The following is a 22,882-nucleotide window of genomic DNA, read 5'->3' as shown; positions in this document are numbered from 1 at the left end:
CAGACTGAACAATCGGATACTGAATTCAAGGACGATGCCAGGCAGGTACGTCAGGATGGTTGTCGATATGAAACCCACGTGGGAGGAATGCTACGGTTTCCACGCTACAAACCTGCAGTATTCTGATGACGCCGACATGTAGCAGTGTGACTGATAAGGAATGAGCTCATTGTTTAGTGTCTGCTCAACTTTAGTTATTAGTAGAGGTAGCTGGTTAGCTAGCTGGTTAGCTATGTGTAAACATAGTTAACGAGGTAGCTGGTTAGTAGGGTTGCCAACTCCCTGAAAAATAAATAAGGGACACCTCGTGGCCAGGGCCGGGCAACCCAGTTGTCTTCACCCTTCCTAGTGTGGTAGCTCTTTTTTTTGTGTGTGAAATTATTTTTTAACCATTTGACTTGAATTTGATTTAAGCAGATGCATATTCTTTGTGATATGACCATATAGGAAACATTTTTAGCTCAAAATGACAACATTAACACAGTAAAACAGGTCTCTTTCTTAAACAGAAGCCTGTCATGCTTAACTTTTGAGAATATAAGTAAATCTTTCTTTAAAAGAACTCTGTCCTGCTTAACTTAAAATTATATAAATTAATAGAAAGCAATAGAACGAAAAATATTCTTGTAACTGTGCACATTTAGTGCATTTAGTACAATTGGCTTCAGTTGAGGTATTATTTCAGCTTTTCTAATGCTAATCAGCTGCTCCTGTTTGTAAACCCACTTGTTCCCATGATTACGCATCATAACTCATCATCATTATTAATCTATGTATTACTTTTATGTATTAGTCATCTATTTGTTATAATCATCTATCCTTGCAGTTGTCTATTACACAAAATAAATTATATTATCACACTTCTGGCCACATAGCGCTGATATTCACTGCACATGCCCATATTAACCTTAACCAGAGGGTTTAAAAACAACAAACCAATGTTTACATACCATATCTGCTTCTGCCGTGGCCTGGCGGACAAGAAATTGGTTAAGGGTTCCCCGAGCTTTCACGCCCCTCATGTTCTTCATGTGCCCACCACTAGAAGCATGCCTATGGAAAAAGTGCGCGGCACACAGTGCAGTGCGCTTTATAGGTGTTATCGTGCACTTTTCCAGCCAGGTGTTTTCCTTTTCCCATTCCTCCCTGTACTTTTGCAGCCTTTTTTCTTTTCTTTCTCTGAGCAACAAACATTGCTGCTCTGATGCTGGGCTCACACTGTGCGATTTTTGGCCCATTTTGAGAAGATTTTTGAGTCGTGCGACCGATTTGGTGATCGGCCCAATTTTGGCCTTCATCGTGCATCGTGTAGTATACGTGGGGTAACGAGAAGCGATTAACACCTCACGACCAGCTCCCGATCATCAATCGCTCGTGAGGGTGTCACCACAGCCGCTCACACTGCTCACGCGCAAACACGTAAACGTCGGTGAAAAAGATGGAGCAGCACGGCTGTGCAGCGTGTGATCTGGACACAAGCGATGGAGGCACAACTTGTAGAACTTTGGAAAGCTCATCCGAGCCTTTTCGATGTGGCCTCACAAAATTATCACGACCACAACAACCGTGAAAATAGTTGGATCTACACTGCTGCTTAATCACAGCTGCCTGATCAATGTTTTTCATTAGCAATTTAGCAAAGTTGATGGTGGTGGCGTGTGTCTGTGTGAGTGAAAGACAGAGAGAGAGAGAGCGACAGATTTTCTGTTATAACCTTCATTTTATGGACGCACAGCGTGAGCACTCAGGTCGCATCAGAGCATCGGGCGGTATTGGTCGTGTCCAAATTCATGGGCTACATTCTCCCGAGGACCCGGCCTTCGCGGTCTACGTGGGCCGGGTCCTCAGAAGATCGGGTAGGCCGGAAGTAAACGGCCGTGAAATTGGACGGTCTAGCCTTCTGATTAGCGTCACCGCTGTCTCGGTGGAGTTTAATAAACTCAGCCGTCTGCTCCTTGCTGTCTAAAATATAACAGGACACTGGAGTAAACTCTCGGCCATCTCACACTTCTGTTTAATCAGTTTTCTGTTTGACGTTTAGTCAGCTGTGTAAAAACCAAGGAGGAACCCACCCGGGGGATTAATAAAGTTTTATTTTATCTAATCTAATAACTTTAATCTCAGCCAAACCGATTTACTCACGAACAAACAAAACACTGAAAAAAAGCCCAACAATAACATTTTTAGGTTGTCTAAGTGACTTATATATTACGTTTGTCACGGCCGGGCGGGTTACACACAGTAATTCGGCGTGCCCGTGTGGCGTGTTGGCTAGACCCAAGCGCGGCGAAGGCTAGCGGTGGGTTTGGAGCAGGCACGCAGTTATTCTAGTAACGATCAGTGCACGAAGCGTGGCTTCGGAACGGTCGTTACCGACAGAGAGCGAGCGGAGCCGGGAAGAGAAAAAGGATTGAAGGGATAATCACTCACGGTTGCTGAATCAGGCGGAGACTGACGTCGGCAGAGTTTCGGAGCTCCTGACACGAAGAGAATGATGTCTGGCGTCTCTCTTTTAACCCCGGCCCCGTGATCAGCTGATCACAGCTGATCACCGGCTGACAACGTTTAACCCGAGCAGCGAAAGTCCGCGGTGATCTGAAAATGATGTGCCGGGAGTTGTGCCATTCTCGGCCGCATCAGTAACCCTCGAGCTCCCGGCTAGCTATCGAGCTGGTGGGAAGCAGACGTCTCCGAAAACGTCGAAGCACTTTAGCAAAGATGCGATATCTTGATAAACCGAGCAGATATTTGATGTTTACACAGCTACTTTCTCGCCTGAAAATATGTTAAAAGTTTATTTTGTGACCCAGAAAGATTAATAAGAGTAATTTTAAAACTTAGTAGCGGCCGCCATTAGCCGGAAACTGGAGCTTGGCTGGGCCGCGCTGTGAATTCTGGGATATGGTGGGCCACGAAGGACACACCCGACCCATCCTTCAAATTCGGAAAAAGGAGCACGCATTTGTCGGCTGCATTCGGAGGGGTCTACGAATTTGGACAGCCTTCGGCGCGTCGCTGTGACGTAATCGGTCTACAAATGCGGCCTCAGGAGAATGCAGCCCATGAATTTGGACACGACAATAGTGTAAGACCTGCATCGTGACCTACCAACTTCTAACCCCTGCGAGTCAATCGTGCAGTTTGAGCAGGAGCTGAATAACGTGACTGAAAAAAAATCGCACAGTGTTTGCCCAGCTTTAGGTGTACTGTCGTCCGAGACTTGCACCGCAGTGTTGGCGTTTGTTTCCCTGTTGGCCATGCTTCTTGTTGTGGTCATCTGTTGTCTTCCGGTATTTTCTCCGCAAGCGACCTTTCCTCGACCAATGAGATGAGCGGTAATCTGAATTGTCATACTCGAATTGTCATAAGTGTGCTGTCAGCTCATTGGTCACAAAGCAGGAGAGGGGCTGGGAATTATGTTTTCAAACAAAGCGTTAATTCCATAAACATTTATAGACTACTTTTGGTTCTCACTGTATTACGGGACAAAGTGCGTCCCTTATTAGCTCAATACGGGACGTGTACTTTTGTTTCGAAATACGGGACGATTCCGTTTTTTAAGGGACGGTTGGCAACCCTACTGGTTAGCTAGCTGGTTAGCTATGTGTAAACATAGCTCCTTGCTATCTAAAGTATAACTGGACGCTGGCGTAAATTCTTGACTATCTCACACTTCTGTTTAATCAGTTTTCTGTTTGACGTTTATTCAGCTGTGTGAGGAACCCTCCCGAGGGATTAATAACGTTTTATTTAATCTAATCGAATAACTTTAATCTCAGCCAAACCGATTTACTCACGAAAAAATAATACACTGAAAAAAGCCAAACAATAACATGTTTAAGTTATTTCAGTGACTTATATATCATGTTTAGCTTGAGTAGCGAAAGACCGCTGGGGTTTGAAAACGATGTGCCGGGAGTTTGCTGTTCTCACCGGCTCAGATATTTGAAGTTTACACAGCTACATTCTCACCTGAAAATATGTTAAAAGTTTATTTTGCAAACCAGAAAGAGTAATAAGAGTAATATTAAAACTAAGTAGCTGCATTAGCCATTGATGGAAACTGGAATTGGCTGGGCCAATCTGGGATATGGTTTTTCAATTTTGTTGTCCGTGTGGAAAATCGTGAGAAATTTGGGAGTGACTCCAGGAGATTTTCAAGAGGGGCACTGAAATTCGGGATTCGCCTGGAAAAATCGGGAGAATTGGCATGTGTGGTCTGTGGCAATGACTGTAAAGTACAGTACAGTCATTTTACAGTCATTGGTTCGTGGGCTTATGGTGACATTGTGTCAGTACTTAGCTTGTGGAAGGCTAGCTAGCTAGAAGGTGAACATTAAATTTCTTGCTAACAAGAAAATTCAACTATATATTAAACAGCTAAATGTTAGAGTAACCAGAAGTATTTGATCTGTAAAGCTTTATAAAGTGAGTTGTGTTTGCCACTCTTCATGATATATAAGGTCTTATTAGAGAAAAAAAATGTGAATGAAGAAGAGAAACTATTTTTTGGGTTGAGGGGTCTCTTTTAGGGCTGCCACGATTAGTCGACTAGTCACGATTATGTCGACTATTAAAATCGTGGACGACTAATTTAATAGTCGACGCATCGTTTGAAGCTTTGTAAGATCACAAAGGACGCAGGAATGAGTAGTAGGATTTAAGAGTGTAATAACGGACTGAAACAGAAGATGGCAGCACTGCATGTACAAGGATGCCAGCTGCCGTTAAACCCCGAAGAAGAAGAAGCTGTGTCCCAGAATTCATAGCGCAGCTGTCAACAATGACGGCAGCTAGTAGTTTTAACTTTACTCTTATTATTCTTTCTGGGTCACAAAATAAACGTTTAACATATTTTCAGGCGAGAATGTAGCTGTGTAAACCTCAAATATCTGCTCAGTTTATCAAGACACCGCATATTTTCAAAAGCGCTCCGACGTTTTCGGAGACGTCTGTTACCCACTAGCTCGTTAGCTAGGCGGGGGCTAGGCTAACTAGAGCCGTGAGAACACCGGACTCCCGGCAAATCGTTTTCAAACCCACCGCCGTCTTTCGCTAGTCAGGTTAAACATATATATATAAGTCACTTAGATAACTTAAAAATGTTATTGTTTGGCTTTCTTTAGTATTTTATTTGTTCCTGAGTAAATCGGTTTGGCTGAGATTAAAGTTGTAGTTTTTGCACAGCTAAAACTGTCAAGCAGACAGCTGATTATCAGAAGTGTGAGACGCTGGAGAATATACTCCGGTGTCCTGTTATATTTTAGAAAGCAAGGAGTTTATTAAACTTCACCGAAACAATCTGCAAATTTCATTAAAAATTAATAAACTACCATCTTGTCTTTATTTTTAGTTAGCACAAACACTTCAAGCTGTAAGCTAATGATAGTTATATAAGACCAGATGCTGCTGGTGCAATAAGCTGTACGCTGTACGTCCAATGGATGATGATCTGATTAGTCGACTAATCGCAAAAATAATCGGTGACTAGTCGACTATCAAAATAATCGTTTGTGGCAGCCCTAGTCTCTTTTGTAGCTCAGTCAAATCTACAGGACAAAAAACAAATACAAAAGCTACAAAAGACCTACAGTAAAGTACAGTATATATGACAGAAACTGAGTTTGTATAGTTTGGTATAATTTGAGCTTGAAAGTCAATATTTGCTATGGCTGCCTTTATTCTTTAACACAGCTTGAATAGTGTTCTTGTATTTTCTTTAAGTGGTCTTCAGGAATAGTTTCCAGGTTGCTTGGAGGATAGCAAAAGCACTTATTTGGACGTTTGCTGCCTTTTGTTCTGTCAAAATGATCCCACAGTGCTTCTTTAATGTTGAGGTCCAGGTTCTGGGGAGGCTAATAATTCAGGAGATATGGAAGTAGCCGTACACAGCTAGTTTGAGTCCAGCCATTCAAACCTTGTCTTTCTGTTTGCGTAGTTTGACTCTAGAGAAACAGGGTGCTGTGATGTCAGAGGATGATGCCTGGTGGCTTTCTGCTCCTCCCCCCTTCCCTTTGGAACTGCTTCCACCATCAAGTGCTTCGCTTCCATTTCAAGAAGTGTCAGTGTCGCTGCACCATCAGACTCCCAAGGACCAGGTCTGTCACCCCAACAGAGCTCAGAGTCCGCAGAGCTACTGCGTCAAAACCTTGGAGAGGATATAATGCATCTAGGGAGCTTGTTTATTTAGGATACAGGCATACTGCTGCTGCTGCTGCTGCCGAAGAAGATACAGAGCAAGAAGATATGTAACAATGTGGTACTGGCCTAGAAGATACATATCAAGGGATTCAGGCCAAGGAGATGCAAGTCAAGATACCTTCCTGTAACCACTGAGCCTACCAAGTGGTACTAGGCTGTTGGGAATATGCGGTGCAGCTACTGTAATCTACAAATTATGTGTTACGTCTAACTAGTCTCAAAGTGTTAATGCTAGCTTAATGGTAGCTTTTTTAAATAAGCATTGTCATATGCAACACTAGGGTGGCACTGGGGGTGGCAAGAGATTATTTTAGGGGGCCACATGTAGATCCGCCTGATGTTTTGTTAGCAGTATTATGCAGTTGTTCCTGTCCTTGATGCAGTTTGCACTTCACCATCACACTCTTATGGTTTAGTGCAGACAAAATTTAAGTGTCCATATCTCCACACCCTTAAAAAACTGCAGAGTATGTCACAAGTTTCTTCTTCCCTGCACACAAACTGTAATCACCTAAAATATATAAGTAGGAAGAAAACGGCATGTGTGATGGTTTTTTTTTCCTATCTGCCAGTCATGCAGACCATTTAAGAACTTTCGTAACACTAGCTACAACAAAACTGAAACTGTGACGTGATTACTCAAGTGACAACAGTAATGCGTTATGTTGTTGTTTCATGCACTACACCTAAAATTGCCACTAACACATGCAAGCTTTTACCAAGAGGCTGCGCCGCTGAAATGTTTTTAACTGTTGGTATATGTTAAAAGCAGCATCTGAGCTGACAATTTGGCTGTATTTAAAAAAGGGATCACTCAGAGAAAGAGTCTAAAATTGTTCAAGTGATCAGTTGTGGTACCTTTTATGTATCTTTGGAGGTTTCCCACAGATTTGGATTCTGTTCACGGTAGTAGGTGGGGGAGGACTTCAAAAGGTCTTGAAAAGTGGAACACATACACTGAACAATACTGTTTTTTGAAGTACTTCGTGCCAGGTAACGTATCACAAACATGTCTCACCCCATAGATGGACTCTGACCACAACTGCTTGTTTTTGTTCGTGGCTGCAGGTCCTCATTACAATAGCCCTCTACCTTGCACCCTGTCATCAGCTGTAGTTGGTGGTGTTGGAGCCTGTTGTATCAAATGAAACACTGTAAAATCAAGACAAATGTAATCTGCATTCACAGCAAAATATGCGGCAGGCGTCTCTGTCAGAATGTTGTTAAATGTTGCATTATCCTTTTTGTCTAAAGGCCTTTACGTTCATCTTGAATAATGCTCATTTAGAAGTCTGTGTTAAACTTAAAGTTGAAACATGAAACCGGGATTCGGAAATTGATTTTCACCAGTGTTCTACTTTCTGTTCTACTTTCCTCTCTCTTCCTTGCCTCACTCTTCCATAGTTTTGTGTCATGTGACTAAAATGACAATTGTCCACATCTTGTCCATATTATTTATTTTCATGGGAAGCAAGTCAAAAGGTATTAATGGTGTTGTTCTGATCAAGCTTTCTTTGCATACTTTCTAAAGTGTAAAAAAAAGTTTCTCTGTGAATTGTGTATTGTAAGTATAAAGCACACCCTGTGAATGACTAAATCAGCAAAGGTAATTTGCAAAATGTGTCAGTGTCATCTTCAGCACCAAACACAGCTGATGAGAGAAATATCTCAACAGCGTTTTTGCTTCAAAAACAATTTCCCAATTAAAAGGCAAGTTGTTTTTAAAATTTGTAGTCTATGACAGAGGAAACAAAACTTGGGTTTGCACATAACCTATAGCAGAATAACTAAAGGATGGTTTGGTCTGATCCACTCCTAATTCTAAGATTTATCAGAAAGGAAAATTTTAAGCCTTAAAAGAAGCGTGGGTGGCTGTCTCCACAGAGGAGGAGCTGAAAGCTGGAAGCTTTGCATCCCATTCTACTTTTAGGAACCACAAGTAGGCCTGCTGATAGTTTTTTTTTTTTTTTTTTTTACTACCTACTATAGAAATTTCAGTTTTTTTTACAATGGGACCGCAGATAAACAAAAAGTAAAGTGGTCTCAATGTGGCCAACAATGAAAAATAAGTTTGACATCCTTGCTAAAGGATTATCTAGGAGCTTTTAGAGCAACTTGATAAAAAGGAATTGCAAAAGTGTGGTTTAGAAATAACAAATGCTCACATTTGTTTTCCTGCTGCATCATTCTGGGACAGGCTGTTTAGCAATACTGTGCAGAAGAAAAAAGACATCAGAAACATTTGTTAATGTGGACGCTGAAGGACAGATCCTGGTCAAATGTTCTCACTGTGTTATTGGAGGCCAAGCAGACACTGTGTTTCTTAGAATCACTTATGTCTGATTTTAGAAGTACAACATTACATTCCAGATAATAAGTAAAAGTTTAATTGGTCCCATTTAAAGAGATGTTAGCACATTAGCATAAATGATAGCTTTGCTGGCAAATGTGACTCAAGTGTTTTGTGGGTTTTTTTCACAAATTTTTGAAGATTGAAATTAAATTTCTCTTTTCACCTTTTTAACATCAAAAGATTTTTTGACCAAGTGAAGAAATTAAATAAAGATGTTCCAGTAATATTTGTTAGGAAAGCACTGAACTTCCCTGTGTGACTGCGAGGCATGTCGGCCCACCTGTCAATGTACGGACGAATAGGCTAGCATTGCAGTGTTGATCTGGCAGCCATCCACCTTGGCGGTCTGGCTGCAGAAAAATCACAGATTGGTGAATGTTTTCACCGAAGCTATAATGTCCCACATGAGGCAGTGTTTTGCTTTCTTTGCTCTGTGTATATGTGTGTGTTTGTGTGCGCACACAGTCTCCCTCTCTCCCCGGTGGTGCTGGGGTGTTTGGCAGGATAAATATAGCTGCGTTGGTGTAAAGCTGTTTTCTCCTCGGCTTTTGTAGCTTTAATCAAAAGCAATCTGGAGGAGGGAGGAATGGAAGGGAAAGTGGTGGGGTAAGGGAGCGGGAGGGAGGGAGGAGGAAGAGGAGCGAGAGATGGTAAGAAGAAGAGTTGGGAAAGCGGGGTGATGCCAGAGTGTTTTATTTTAGCTCTCTTTAAAGAGTCATTGGGGAGTGCTCAGGAGTAATGAGAACCCTGGTGGCTGGAGGAGTGGGACCGGCTCTAACCTCCACTCACCCTCCTCCTCCTCCATCCACTCACTGTCTCTTTATTTCCCGCCCAGCCTCACTTCCTCTGTCATCTCCTTCTTCCTCATTCTGGCTCTCATATCACTTTGAGTAAGGCTACATTCACACTGCGAGCCGTCCTTGCTTCTCTCTGCCTTTCTATTCTGGGCTGTAGCCCACACCTCTTATCAATATGAGCTGATGGTGGTGGAGAATGTGCACAGAGAAACTGTTGTTTTTAAGAGCAGCCGCCATGTAGCACAGCAGAAGAACAGAGCCCTCTGTTAGTTTTGTTAGTGATCTTTTGAGTAAAGTTTACTGTAACAAGCTGCTGTGATGCCCTGGCGACCTGTCCAGTGACAGCTGGGATAAGCTCCAGCCCACCCCACCCGCAGCTCTTAACTGGATAAGCAGTTAAGAAAATGAATGGGTGGATGGATGTTACCAGCTGGTGCTGTGCTCAATTTTTGACAAATCTATTTAGGCTAAAGCTGAAGCTCCAAAGATATTACATTTGCCTTTTCTCAGCTTGCTTCTTTTTCATTTTATTTTTTAAGAAAAAAGAAATGATAGAAAAAGTATTCAGAAAATTCTGATCTCTCCACATTTAGCAGTGAAAGCAAGAAAGGTGACTAAATGGACTGGTTCTTATATAGCGCTTTTCTACTCTTCTGAGCACTCAAAGCGCTTTACACAACTTGTGCATTCACCCATTCACACCCATTCGCACAAGCAAATTTTTCCTAGATGCTTTCTAACTGACATTCACACACATTCATACTCCGATGGATGCATCGGAGAGCAATTTCGGGTTAGTATCTTGCCCAAGGATATTTGGCATGCAGACTAGGGGAAGCCAGGAATCGAACCACCAACCTTCCGATCAGTAGATGACCTCCTCTACCACCTGAGCTACAGCCACAGCCACCCTACTGACACTTGGTATCAATAGGGTGATGAGGTGATGAGTCAGATGTACAAAAATGTACAAAAACTTTTTCCAATTTTGATGCTGATACCAAAATACCATGCAGATACCAAGTGTCAGTCCTATAGCACTGTTAAGTAATTATGTGTTAAGCAACATCAGGCTTTAGTTACACTGTTATACTGTTTTTGCAACTTTCTAAGGTAAAATGAATATGTCCAGGTATAAATGTGTATCGCTCTGGTATTCATTTATAAAATAATCAATGCCAACTGGATCGAAATAAATCAAGTGTTAATCTTTTTCACCTAATTTATTTGAAAAGGTCTTAGTGTGAGAGACTTTACTGTTTACTGCTGTCATTTACAGACAGGGTGCTTTCCCTGTTCTCACTGTGTGAACACCTCCTCATCTGAGCTCGTGGAGTGGAGCTGACAAGAGTCACTGATGACACCTTATGTTACCATAATAACGCAAAATCTAAATCTAAGTATTAGACCAAAATGAAAGAGAAGCCAGCATGAAAAAGAATTGTGTACTCCTGAGCTTTTCACTTGACCACAAAAAACGACTGCAAGCTTTGCAAGCTCTGCAGATGTAGAAAGAAAAGCTACAGTAGCAGGTATGAAATACCTCCAAAGTGTTATGAGTGAAGACTGCTGGCGTGTTGGTATAGTAAACACAGAACAAAATAGAACTGAATTGAATACTTCAACACCATAGGTTGACTCATCTTCACAATCCCTCATCTAGCTTCTTTGGATCAATAGCTAAATATTGATTATCCTGGTCTGAAGTTTAGATTCTTTGAAGTCTTAGAAATATAGTCAAAAGAAGACGGTTGAAGATAGTGGATACATGGAAAGCTGAAGTTGGGGAGAGCAACAGAAAGGCCAAGTCCAGAACAGACACTGAATAGGTTTTCAAGTTTTTTGCTATATGCACAGTGGAAAACATGTTGCCCTGTCAGATCTTTTTTCTTTGCTGTCCACAACAAATGCAGAAAAACATATAAACATATAAAATAGCTACACAGAAGAAATGATCATTAAAGACAATTTAAAAAACAACTATAAACCCAGCATATATAGTCAAAAACATGATAAATAGGAAACGCTAGCATGGTGGTGGGTTGCATCCATCTTTAATATACAGTCTATAGAAGTGACTAGTCAGTCACTCAGTAGGCCTCAGTAGGCCTGTCCTAAAGCTTTTCAGCTTTAATGGGATCTCGGTGCACAAAATGAACATTATGTTGTCCTCAACAAGACTTTAAACTAGAGCAAGACCATAAGGTGTTTACTGAGGTTACAGTCCAAGGTAGCTGAAAGCTTCTAGTCATGCTTCTTTTTGAAACCAGAGTCGCCGCCTGATGGCCATTAGAAAGAAATGCAGGTTTAAGGCATTAGCTGCACAGCACAAGAGGACCGGAGAGGGGAAAAGTGTCATCTTATACTTGATGCCATTTCTTTAACGTAGTGATTACAGTCTGTTCATAGAATGAATGCAGTATCTAACAGCAGCTGAGTAGTGGAAACTGGCGTCAAAGGCTTCTTTGATGCTTTGTTTGGAGCCAAGTCTGAGCGTGCCACATACTGTACGTGGTACAAAGTCTGTTGGTCGCTTGAAACTGAATTAGCTGTCACTGTCAAAAAGGGTTAACATCAAGTAATCACTACATCCCGAAGTGGTTATGCAATTCACTCAGCTGTGTGGGTCTGATGCGTGTGTCACGTGTCTGCGTTTGGACTCACTCTTTGCCGTAGTGCATCAGCACAGCCAATGTATAGTCAGTGTGCATATGTGTGATGGGACAAATAGAAGGAAAGAAGACGGGAGATATCAGTTTGGCAGCGACTTGAGTGTCCTTTCATTATCCAGTTGGCTTTGTGTTCCTCATTTGGAGGCCAAGAGCGGCCCACAGTGGAAGCAAAGCTGCTCCCTGCTATAACTGCCTTGATGTTGATCTTAAAAAGCTTCCATAAAAACCTTTTTCTGGGCAGCAGAGCAGCTCTTTAGGAAGTGCATTGTTCCATTTCCTGTTTGACAGTCACAGCCGTGCCTCAGATTAGTGCTTGGCAAAATACTTGGCTGAGATGATTTCTACTAACTGCAGTAAAGAATATTTCCTTTCTCTTCGACACCTTATTGTGATACTAATGTGAAAAGCGTTCAGCTCCTCATCACTACTTCACTGTCGTGTTATGCAAGTATATGTCATATATTATCTGATCTGTTTGTGCAGAACCTCTGTGATGACAGCTTGTTGGCAGATTAGCTGATAAAGATGCATGTGTCATATGGCTGTTATTGTAATCCCCACCCGTGCTCCTTCTATCTTAGGTGATCTGGGTGTGCAATAACTGCCGAAAGCAGCAGGAGATTCTGACCAAGCCAGGGGAGTGGTTCACCGGGCCCCCCGGGAAGCCCGCTGGCCTCGGTTCAGCCGTCAGCGAGCCATCAGTGTGCCAAGCTCCCGGGGATAAGAAGCTCAGATCTCGCTCCCAAGCACCACCGGGGTCCACCACTGCAATCTACGACCCCAACCGACCGAGCGCACCTGGGACCGCGCCTGGCACTGATGCTCGGTCGCTCAGTGAACCACCACGAGACACGTAAGGCGGAGCTATAAAGTAGAACCCGTGTTTCTGTGGAAAAATGCATATGCAGACATGGGCAAACAAAAGACATATTTTATTCTTTTACCTCATGGGTGCGATGAACATCACTGAAAAAGTGAGAAATGTTCAATGTTAAAATATAAAGGAGAGTAATTTGCTGACAAAGTTTTTTTTTTAATGCTGTTGTGGTCACAAGTTGTTTTTCCAAATGATTGATTTAATCTCTTTAAAAAATAAGAATTGGCTGCACAACTTTGCATTTATTTTGGATTTTCTCAAATGAACATGGGGTCAAAGTAGACTTACAGGTTTAATTATATGCATGTTGTCCCTCAACCACATACTTTTGCTAGCCATCAATAAGCTTCTGACTTAATTCTGCATATTTGACCACTCATCTTGGCAGAATTGATATTTTTTACTCAAATTGGTTGGTTTCCTGGGATGAACCCAGCTTTGAAATGTAGTCCACATTCAGATTGGGGTGGTGGGAATTCCACACGCTTAATATGACCCTGTTTAACCATTACAAAACCACTTGTGATGTGTGTTTGGGATCATTGTCCTGTTGGAACACCCAATTGTGTTTCAACCATCCAGCTGTTGATCTGTGGGGAAGTTGAAGAATTTGGAGGTAGTTCTTCTTCTTCATTATTCACTTTTACAGTGGACTACTATTGCTAGCCCAGAGCACAACACTACCATCACCATGCTTGGCTGCTGGTACAGTTTTTTTTAGCTCTGAAAGGCTCGCTTTTACTCCTCCAAACATACCTCTTGTCATTGTGGTTAGTTGCTTGAATTTGTCTGACCATAAAACCTTTCAGGCATTTGACTTGTTCATGTGGCAGCACACTTTCCATTTGTGTATTGGTCAGTCCAAATACTCCAAATACCAAAACAAATACTCGTCATGCTGGAAAGAGAAACTACCAGTTGTAATCAATAATTTTTTATGCATGAATCATGTAATTGAGACTGTGTGTATAATTTAGATCTTTTGTGGATTAGTGAAAATAATAATAATAATAATAATAATAATAATGTGCACCCAGTTCTTGTTTTATAAAGTAATTAAGGATGTATGCTGTACGATTTTTTTCTACCCCTGAAAAAGAACAATTAATTAAACATAATTAAAAGTCCAATATTCCCATTAAGTGTCCATGCCCATGATGAGTCTATGTGCACCTCTGGTCTCAATTTTATACATTTCCTCTGTTTGCAGCAACATGTGCATTTAATATCTGTGCAGGTACCCTGTGGATTTTATGGTAGCATGCAGATACAGAGATGAAGATCAATGTGTAAAATTGCTGCTACATTTACATAATGAGGTGACAAGAGCTCAATACTCAAAAAACTCCCACACAGAATGTGATCAATCCATCTAAGGCCTGAGTACTGTGAAGGCAACAGCATATGATTCACCCTTAATTTGTCACCCTCTGATACTGTGACTCAGTAATGGAGGGATCCACCTTAATTTGAAAAATGAGAAGGTGCTGCACGCGCTGGAGTTACTCTGGAGTGATGGTACTCTCTTTCAGATCATATCACTTCCAAAGACAATGACCACTAACATCGCTGCATTAGGTTGTTTTGAGGAATAATAAAAAAAGAAAAACAAACAAACACGTAAAGCAAGTAAAAATATACTGTTGGTGTTTATCCTTTCCCAATGTTTACTGACAATATTTTCTGGGACATCATCTCCCAAGCCAGAGCTGGTGCTGACAGAACAATAAAAACTACACTGTAAAAAGACAGATGTTGACATTGTTTACATGAACAGCAGTGGGTCCACTCAAATCCTCCTGTAACACCAGGAATATTTCTCATATTATTGCAATAAACAGCAAAAACATGTGCTTTTGTTTTCTTTAAAAATATAAAACCCAATTGATTTACAGCCTTTTTGGTTAAGAAGACATGTGATCAGATACCTGTACTGAAAAAAAATCAATTTAAAAATAACATGTTCATATAGCTACATGAAATTTAGCAGAGACATGTTAATGTTACATAATGTATTACTCCTTCATGGAGCTTTGCAGATCCTCAACTAGATCTTAGAGTTGTCACTAGGGGGCAGAGTGGAGTGGAGAAGACGGGAGTCATATTATGCAAAGAATCTTTGTAATGAGGTGAAGCCAGCTAGGATAGGCTCCAGCCACCCCACAACCCTGATAAGGATAAGCGGAGGAGAATGCATAGATGAGGTGAAGCCAAATGTTATTTATTATCTAAAGTGTCCATGACAGTCATTCTCTATATTTCTTATAACTTTCTCATTTGTTTTCTTCTTCTTCATGGTGAACTCTGCTGTTGATCCTTTTCCGTTCTCCACCAGTCAGTCTCTGACCTATTTATATTGTCATCACCATCACACCCCTGGCTTCCAAGAGCACTGCACATAAGCGCATGTCTGCAAACAGACATCATCACACAACCATAAATCCCACATCAGATGTGTGGAAAGGACAGCCAGCCAATGGTTATTCAATGTCCAAATGTTTGCTTTGTGTTTATTGCACTAATGGCATTTCAGCACTCCCTTTATGTATAGCTGGAGAACTAGCAATACATACATACAATACATTTTTTAAAAGACAGAGCCAAAGATATCTTGATTTTTTACTCTATTAGTTCTGACCTCTGCTAGTTCCATAATTTGGGATTTGTGGGGTTCACTGATTAATACTGCTTTTCTTGAGATGCTCCTCTTCAAGAGCCACGTTTTTCAAAAGAACCACAATGTACTGGTAGCCATCAATTCCTGGATTCACCAGATAATTGAACTTCATAAACCTCCTCAAGAGCAAGTGAAATGTGTAAAATTGTTAAAAAGTGCCCATTTTATCTTGTGTTGTCTCAGCCAGCAGAAAGAAAGCAGTCCTAATGCTTGTGTTATTGAGCACCATCTCCCACATTCCTCATTTGCTTCCATTATACAATGATGGATTATGCCTCTTAGCATTGTTTCCTATGCCATTCATTGTAATGGAAGAATGAGGCTACTTAATAGTAGAACGAGTTTTCACTTGTGACATTCTGTTAGTGGACACTAATGTTAACAATGAAATGGTAACAGATGCAAATCACACCAGTGGCATTTGTCACACATGGCTTAAGTGGATACATTGTATAAGCAGAAGCTAAAAGCAGCCACATACATTAACCAAAGTCTTCCACCCTCCACGTGCTGTCACAGCTGTCTGTGATGCTCGGTTTGTGACTCACTTTCCGCCAAATGAATCATATAGCTACTCATTGAAGAGCCTTCTTACGCGCACATGTGATGATTTATTGTTAACTCAATGGGAACAGAAAACTTCGGAATTTCAGATTGTGTGACAAAACACCCTATCGCCGACTTGTTAAGTGATGATGTAATGCCCTGTGACACCCCGAGTGACAGATACTGATTTACAGGTTAATTATTATTGGCAGTGAAGGCTAAAACAATGAGATGATTCAGTTTGCATTAACCTGTGTAACATTGTCACTCACACGTTGCCGTTGTAAGCTTCCTGCTGAACAGTTCTCTAACCAAACCAGTATCTTGTCTGACATCACCCCTCATCTGTATACTTTCCCTCCTCAGGAGGAATGGACGGGGTGGAGGAGCTGGTCGGGGAGAGCGGCGGCAAGGCCAGCCCAGGCTGAAGACCCAAGTCTCCATGGACCGGGACCTCAGGGGGGAGTCTAGGGAACGCAGGGAAAGTCGGCGCCTGACAAAGGGACGTTCTCTGGAGCACGATCCTGTGGGAGGTGTTGGAGTAAGACGGACAGAAGAGGGGGATTACCATCACATGGACCACACCGGTGCGCCCCCTCGACAAGCAGGGCCCGTCCCTCCTGGAGGCAGGGGCCATCCTGTGCCCGGGCAGGGTCGAGGCACAGGCGTAGGGGGAGGTGAGGTCGGGGACGGTGCCCGACCTGGACAGAGGACAGCGGGTGGGGTAGGTGGGCTGCATGAACATGCTCTTTCACAGCAAGCCCCTCCCCCTGAACTCAGAGAACCTCCTGATTCAGGTCCTGGCTCAGCCCCGGGCCAGGGACCCTCAGTGAAACGGACCAAACGGGACAAAGCTGAGAGCATGCTGCGCAACGATTCGCTAAGCTCTGATCAATCGGAATCTCTGCGTCCGCCACCGCCGCGGCCCTACAAGTCAAAACGAGGGCAGGGGGCCGGAGGGAAGAGACAAACGAGCGTCAGTAGTTCAGAGGAGGAGGGCGGGACCACGCCTGAGTACAGCAGCTGTGAGGATGCCGAGATTGAAAGTGTCAGCGAGAGAGGTGAGAGAATATCCATCATTACCTTCTGTTCATGAAGAAACTGTGGCATATATTGATATCTGTCTGGTCATTTGTTTGTTTATCCGTCCATTCAATTCACGAGATATTTATTTTGACAGAAGATGAGGAAATGATCCACCCTACCCTTTGTTTATGGCATCTTAAGTCAGAGCGGTACATTAGCCTTGTTCTTCAAGCGACAACATTTTTGATTTAGATTTTAAAACCAAAATCTCTGTTTTAATGTGTTTTTTTGCTGTGAACTATCATCAACCAGGAAGACAATATAATATAAAGGATGGAAATTTATAGTCATGCAAAATAATAAAACATTTTAGTAAGTAAGATGTAAGTTAAGATCAAATAAATAAAATAAGATGATCATTCATTTTCAATTATTTTAAAAAATCCAGCTTTTTAAAAATTGCCTTTCACAATAAAAGTGTGTATTATAAGCCTGACGGACTGCCAACTTAAGGACCGGTGATTTTTTCCTTTAATACAAAAGCTTTGAGCTAGCGCATGTATTTTTTTAGCCTGCTGTTATTATTATGTTTTGCATATTTAAAATCAGCTGGAAAGTCCATAAAGACCTCTAAAGACTACCACATAAAGATTACAACTTATTCTTATTCCTATATTCTTTTACTTTCTTAGCTCACATTCATCCACTGATTTTGGATTACCATCGGTTAGAATATTTGGAATGAACATAAACCTTCATTTAGTGCTTTCTCTCTTGTAAAGAGTTTACTGCTGGACTGTAGCTATACTAAGTAACATGTGAAGCAATTACTTAAAAAAACAAACAAAAAAAAACTAGATCCCTATGGACAACCCAGAGTGGGATCCCTGGAGGACATTGTGTTAATGTTATATTATTTTTTATTATATTCCAGTCTCCAGGGCACCCACTAGACTGTGTGGGTCTTTAGCATTAGGCACATAAAAATCCCCACCTTACCAACAGAATTTATTTCACATCATGCATTTCATTGTATTGGTGCTGCACTTGCAGGGTGTATGTTTGAACGCTCCCATCTGACCACTATATTATGGGAAATGAATTTAAGAAGTGCAGACAGTTGTTCGGTTTCCATCTGTGATCCTCACTTGCACTGTGTCAGTCTGCGAGGCTACAAACGTTTCGCTCGCTGATCACAGGTGAGGCGACTCTGATGTAACCTCCTGATTTGGAGAAGCACTGCTCGTTTATCAGGTTTTTTTTATAATGCTTAGTGAAGCGCTAAAACCTCATGTGTTACACACCAAACGGCTTGAGAACAAGCTTTGCAAAGGCAACATTTGAGAGGCGTGGTCTGGCTGCGCCTGCAGAAACGTGGCACGTCCTGCGACATTCTCTAATGTTTTGTGTGCCGTGCATGCAGCAGGCTGTAGCCGGCAGTCCGGGTTGTCAAAATGAGCAGCTACCCAATAAACTGCCATGCACGTTAACAAGTGTGTGTATCTGAACGTTTTCCTGTGTGTCATATTGTATTGTTTTCAGCTTGGCCCTGAGGGAGGACAATCCCACACTGAGCACACATGTACGTGTGTGCGTGTAGTGTGTTTGTGATGGGGGCAGTTTGACCCCAGTTAATCCCAGGCTTGACCTTCTGTGGCTTTGCATAGCCAACTATGTCCCCAAGCCTGAGCACACACAACTGTTTACACTCTAACCTTGTCATGTCCAAGCTGGGTTATGTCACTTCACTACTAACCATTCCAAGGCATTTGGACTGGCTGCTATGTATCCGACTGTGTTAAAAATAATACAAGCCATAAATAAATATACACAGCTGGAAGGAAGTCATATTTTTCACTGTTTAGCAGCTTGTAACCAGTGCTACAAAAGCATTGCTTGAGTTAAATATGACCAGTCTCATATTTCAGAGCTGCTGTTTTTCTATCACTTCCTGGGAGTCCCATTCTTGCCACTTGTCCTGTGGGCTCTGTCATTTCAAAACGCATCAAGAAATTTGCGTAGAGAGCAAACTCCTCTCACAAACTTACCTGAATTTTAGTCCAGAGGATCGTAGCTGGTGATGAGAGTTGGGTCCTTAGGTAGTTAGTAGCTAGTCATAAATAGCAGTTAGATAGCAGTTTGACCCTTTGAGACATGTACTGTAACAGCAAGCTTAAGTAATGTCATTCAGCTAAGTGATAACGTAAGGATGCATGGATTTTCTAAAAAGGTTTTTGGGCCTTTAAAGATCACTCGTGACTCTTAGAGTTCACCTCTCTTTTCCTCATCTCATCTAATAATAATTAACAGAACCCAACAATCACACTGATTGTATTCTCATGCTACATTAAATTTTATTTTCACTGGAAACCAACAAAAGTGTGGAGCATTCTGTGGAGCAAAGGGTAGAGCGCCAGCCTGGACCCACACCAGCCGCTGTGACATTCATCATGTGGAGGTTTAGGATGAGAGTGTGCTGTCAGGCCAGGTTTTAAACACATTGGTGTGGCAGCAATTCGCTGCTTCCTTTTTTAGCTCGAGACTGAGACCAGGTCAGCGCCAAGATGTGGTTGCTGGCAGCTAAGGAGCATCCAGGCATGTAAATCATTGTAAATTCGGGGCACAGTAGATCTGTGCAAGTATTGTCCTACATACAAACATGCGCTACCAACTCACACTCTCAATGGAAGAAAGGGAAACATGATACAAACACTTGAGAATTCTGTCAGGCAGTATTTAATCTATTGCATTTTAGATTAATTGGTTTTACTTGGATTTTATAGAGATGTAAATAAAGGCAGACTTATTGATTATAGTCGAGTTTGCCAGATAAAATAACTGATGCTGGCAGGTTTTATCAGCTACAGTTAAAAGCTAACTAATAGTTACTCTGTGTGCTGGTGTTCCACTAGTCTTGTTATAAACGTGAACCTTGTGAAAAGGTCCTTTATGTACTCAATGTCTGCATGTAGTGTCCTTGTACCAGGCACCAGACAGAAATAAACTAACAGCCCCTTTGCTGTAGAGCTAGCTAGCCCTGTGTAAGATGTAGGCTAAGATAAACAAGTAAAATCATGTTCTAGCATAACTTGTTTAGCATAGATACGTATTTGTGTTTTTGAAAATGTAATCTGTTTAAACAGTAGCCTTTTAGGGCTACAAAATTAAAAAGGAGTTTTGTCTCTTTGTCGTTAAAGTTAAATGGAGTTACTGAAGTGTAGAGCTAAAATTAGCTTCAGTTCCGACGCAGCCAGAAGTTAAAAAAAGAATTTTTAACCACATGATCACGGATTAGTTTAAATTACTACATATTGGTAAATGTAAGAGAATTTCTTTTATCTTTCTGTGTTTAATAACCTTTAACAGGTACTGATAAATGCACAACATTGGTACTTGTTTGATTTTTACTGACTTTTGAGTGATAGGGTAAGTACTGTCAAGTAGTTGGTACTTGACATAAACAGTCATAAACAATAGATGGTACTCATACAGTGTAGGGTATTTCCATGTTATGTATTCAGAATACGTTAGAGTAACGTATTCTGAGTACTTTGGATTACTTAATATATTATCATGCTTTTTACAACTACATGAATGTACTATTTCTGTGTGATTTATTACTATTAAGGTTACTCGCCATACCAATACCAACTAGATTTTTAAATCTTAATATAAAATGAGTAACAGTAGGGTGGACATTAGGTAAGGCTGCACTTTTTGCAGCGATCTCGTATAGAAAACTATTCCGCGTGTATATAAAACAGGTCCGCAGCTCTGAACAGTAGTAAAGGGACTTCTGAGTGATACATTGGATTCTGTGTCGGGCTCGTAGCCGAAAACTAGCTTTACTTTATTGTCTGGGTCAACTTTGCTAGCGAGAGACAGAGAGAGGCTGCTCCAACTGAACTTATTGTTTCGAGTCCTCAAGTGGCCATCTGGGTCTCTCTTCAAAAGCAAGGCAATCTCTAATCCTTACAAATGTAAAAAAGTAATTATAACTTACTATTAGAGGGTGTATCTGTATCCCTGTGTTGGTGTTGTTCTTGTATTTTCGTAATAATGTTTGTCCATGATCAGCATTACAACTGACCAATCACGTTGTTGTGATGTTATAGCATCGCAATAAAAAAAGCCTGTGGTTATGTAAAACTTTCTTCTGGAATAAATGGTAAGCATTGCAAGTGTTTTCTTTATTAATTTATGCAACATAATAAATATGTTATTAAGTTAGGTTTGTTGTTTTAGGCAAATTTAGGCTACTCATGTTGGTTTGCTAGTGATAGTTAAAAAGAATTGGCTGACTCCTGCTAGCTGAATGCTCAGAAAATGTAATTGCTGAGTTGTAATACTGATCCTGGACCAATTAATGCTCTATTAGAGATAGTAAGCTAGCTAGCTGTGCATGGTAACACTTGCAGCTTCCAAATGCTTTTGCTCCTCTTTGTTTGGTTTTAAGAACACTGTAAAAACAAAATGCCAAAGTCTTGTTGAGCTGTGACCGGATAAATTCGGTTCCCGTGGTTTTGGTCAAACTGCAGGTTCTTCTTTATAGAGAATACATTTTATTTAGGCCATGTGGCCAAGGCTTTTCCTGCATAAGCAAAGAATTTTTAGCCACAGTCAAAGTAAAATCACCAGAAATGTCATAAAATTAACACACGGTAACTATTTGCCTGTTAATTTCATGGACAAACCTTATGTGTGGATTCACCCTCCACAAAGGCTCCTTGTAGGCCATGAAACATTGATGGGTTTCTGTAAATATTCTATTATTAGGATCGTAAAGGTTTATTTTTAAAGGGCTTATTTCACACTGTCTCTTTTAGGAAACGTGAAAAATATTATTTGTTGTTAAAGTTCCATTCCAAGTTGTGTTCAAAACCGTGTCCTGAGCCCGTAGTGGAGTTTTCTCTTTCTTTGTTGCCATTAAAAGTGCCGAAACACAAAAACAATACACACTCGCAGCCATGTGGCTCACCCACTGCATGAAACTATGTTCACGCTCAAATTATGAAACTAAGAACTGGGTTGAGCATTTGCTTTAAGATTACATAATATCACTATAAGTTGTCCCAAGCCATTAACCTCATAGCTTCCCCGGCTCCTAGGAATGCTCGGCTCTGTTTTACTCTGTGTCATAACAGTGTCGTCCAGGTCCTGCGCACAGTGCAGCACTGCCCTGCAGCCCGTGTGTACAGGCTTTGGATTTTGGTCTACGTCACGAGCTAGAGCTAAACACAGTCTTAGGAATAAATTAATAATTAATTAATAGAAAAGGAGATTGGGCATTTCAGGCAGTGGCACCGAGGTTGTGGAATTCTCTTCCACTGTCTTTATGTTGTATAGCCTCCATTAACTCCATCACAAAGCAGCTGAGCCCATGTTTATACAGACTATGTTTTATTCTGTGGCTTTAAATTGTTATGATATGTTATGCTTTTATTTCTTGTGTTTTATTGTGAAGCACTTTATGGCTTTTTATCTGTGAAAAGTGTCACGGTCTCGCTGGCAGACCGTGGGGATGTGGGGAAAGGAGGACCCAAAATGCAGGACTCTACAGTGCAACAGTGTTTATTTACAGTGGTGACAATCCGAACAACAATAAATCCCCCCGTGCGATCCCAACTCCCGTTCCGTGTCTTCTCCTTTATCCCGTGCTCCGTGCTCTGTCTCCGTTCCCTGTGTACTCTCCGTGTGCTGCCTCCTGGTCGCCACAATTCCTCCTGAGGAAAC

At 41.4% G+C, this 22,882-nt stretch overlaps 1 protein-coding gene across 7 annotated transcripts in view; it reads left to right on the top strand.

Annotated features, from left to right (window-relative positions):
* rims1a (regulating synaptic membrane exocytosis 1a) overlaps window positions 1–22,882 on the top strand; it is a gene marked incomplete at its 3' end in the record, with an annotated part of 119,118 nt that overhangs the window by 55,565 nt on the left and 40,671 nt on the right. For all 7 annotated transcript variants that reach the window (XM_082558092.1, XM_082558093.1, XM_082558095.1 and 4 more), the window contains 2 exons: window positions 12,605–12,876; window positions 16,490–17,184. In XM_082558092.1, coding sequence (XP_082414218.1) covers window positions 12,605–12,876; window positions 16,490–17,184 — 967 coding nt within the window. The remainder of the gene's footprint in view (window positions 1–12,604; window positions 12,877–16,489; window positions 17,185–22,882) is intronic.

This window comes from Aulonocara stuartgranti (genome assembly GCF_965226115.1).
Source record: "Aulonocara stuartgranti genome assembly, chromosome: 13".
Lineage (NCBI taxonomy): Eukaryota > Metazoa > Chordata > Actinopteri > Cichliformes > Cichlidae > Aulonocara > Aulonocara stuartgranti.
The sequence above is the reverse complement of the archived record's forward strand: the minus strand, read 5'-3'. Positions and strand labels throughout refer to the sequence as shown.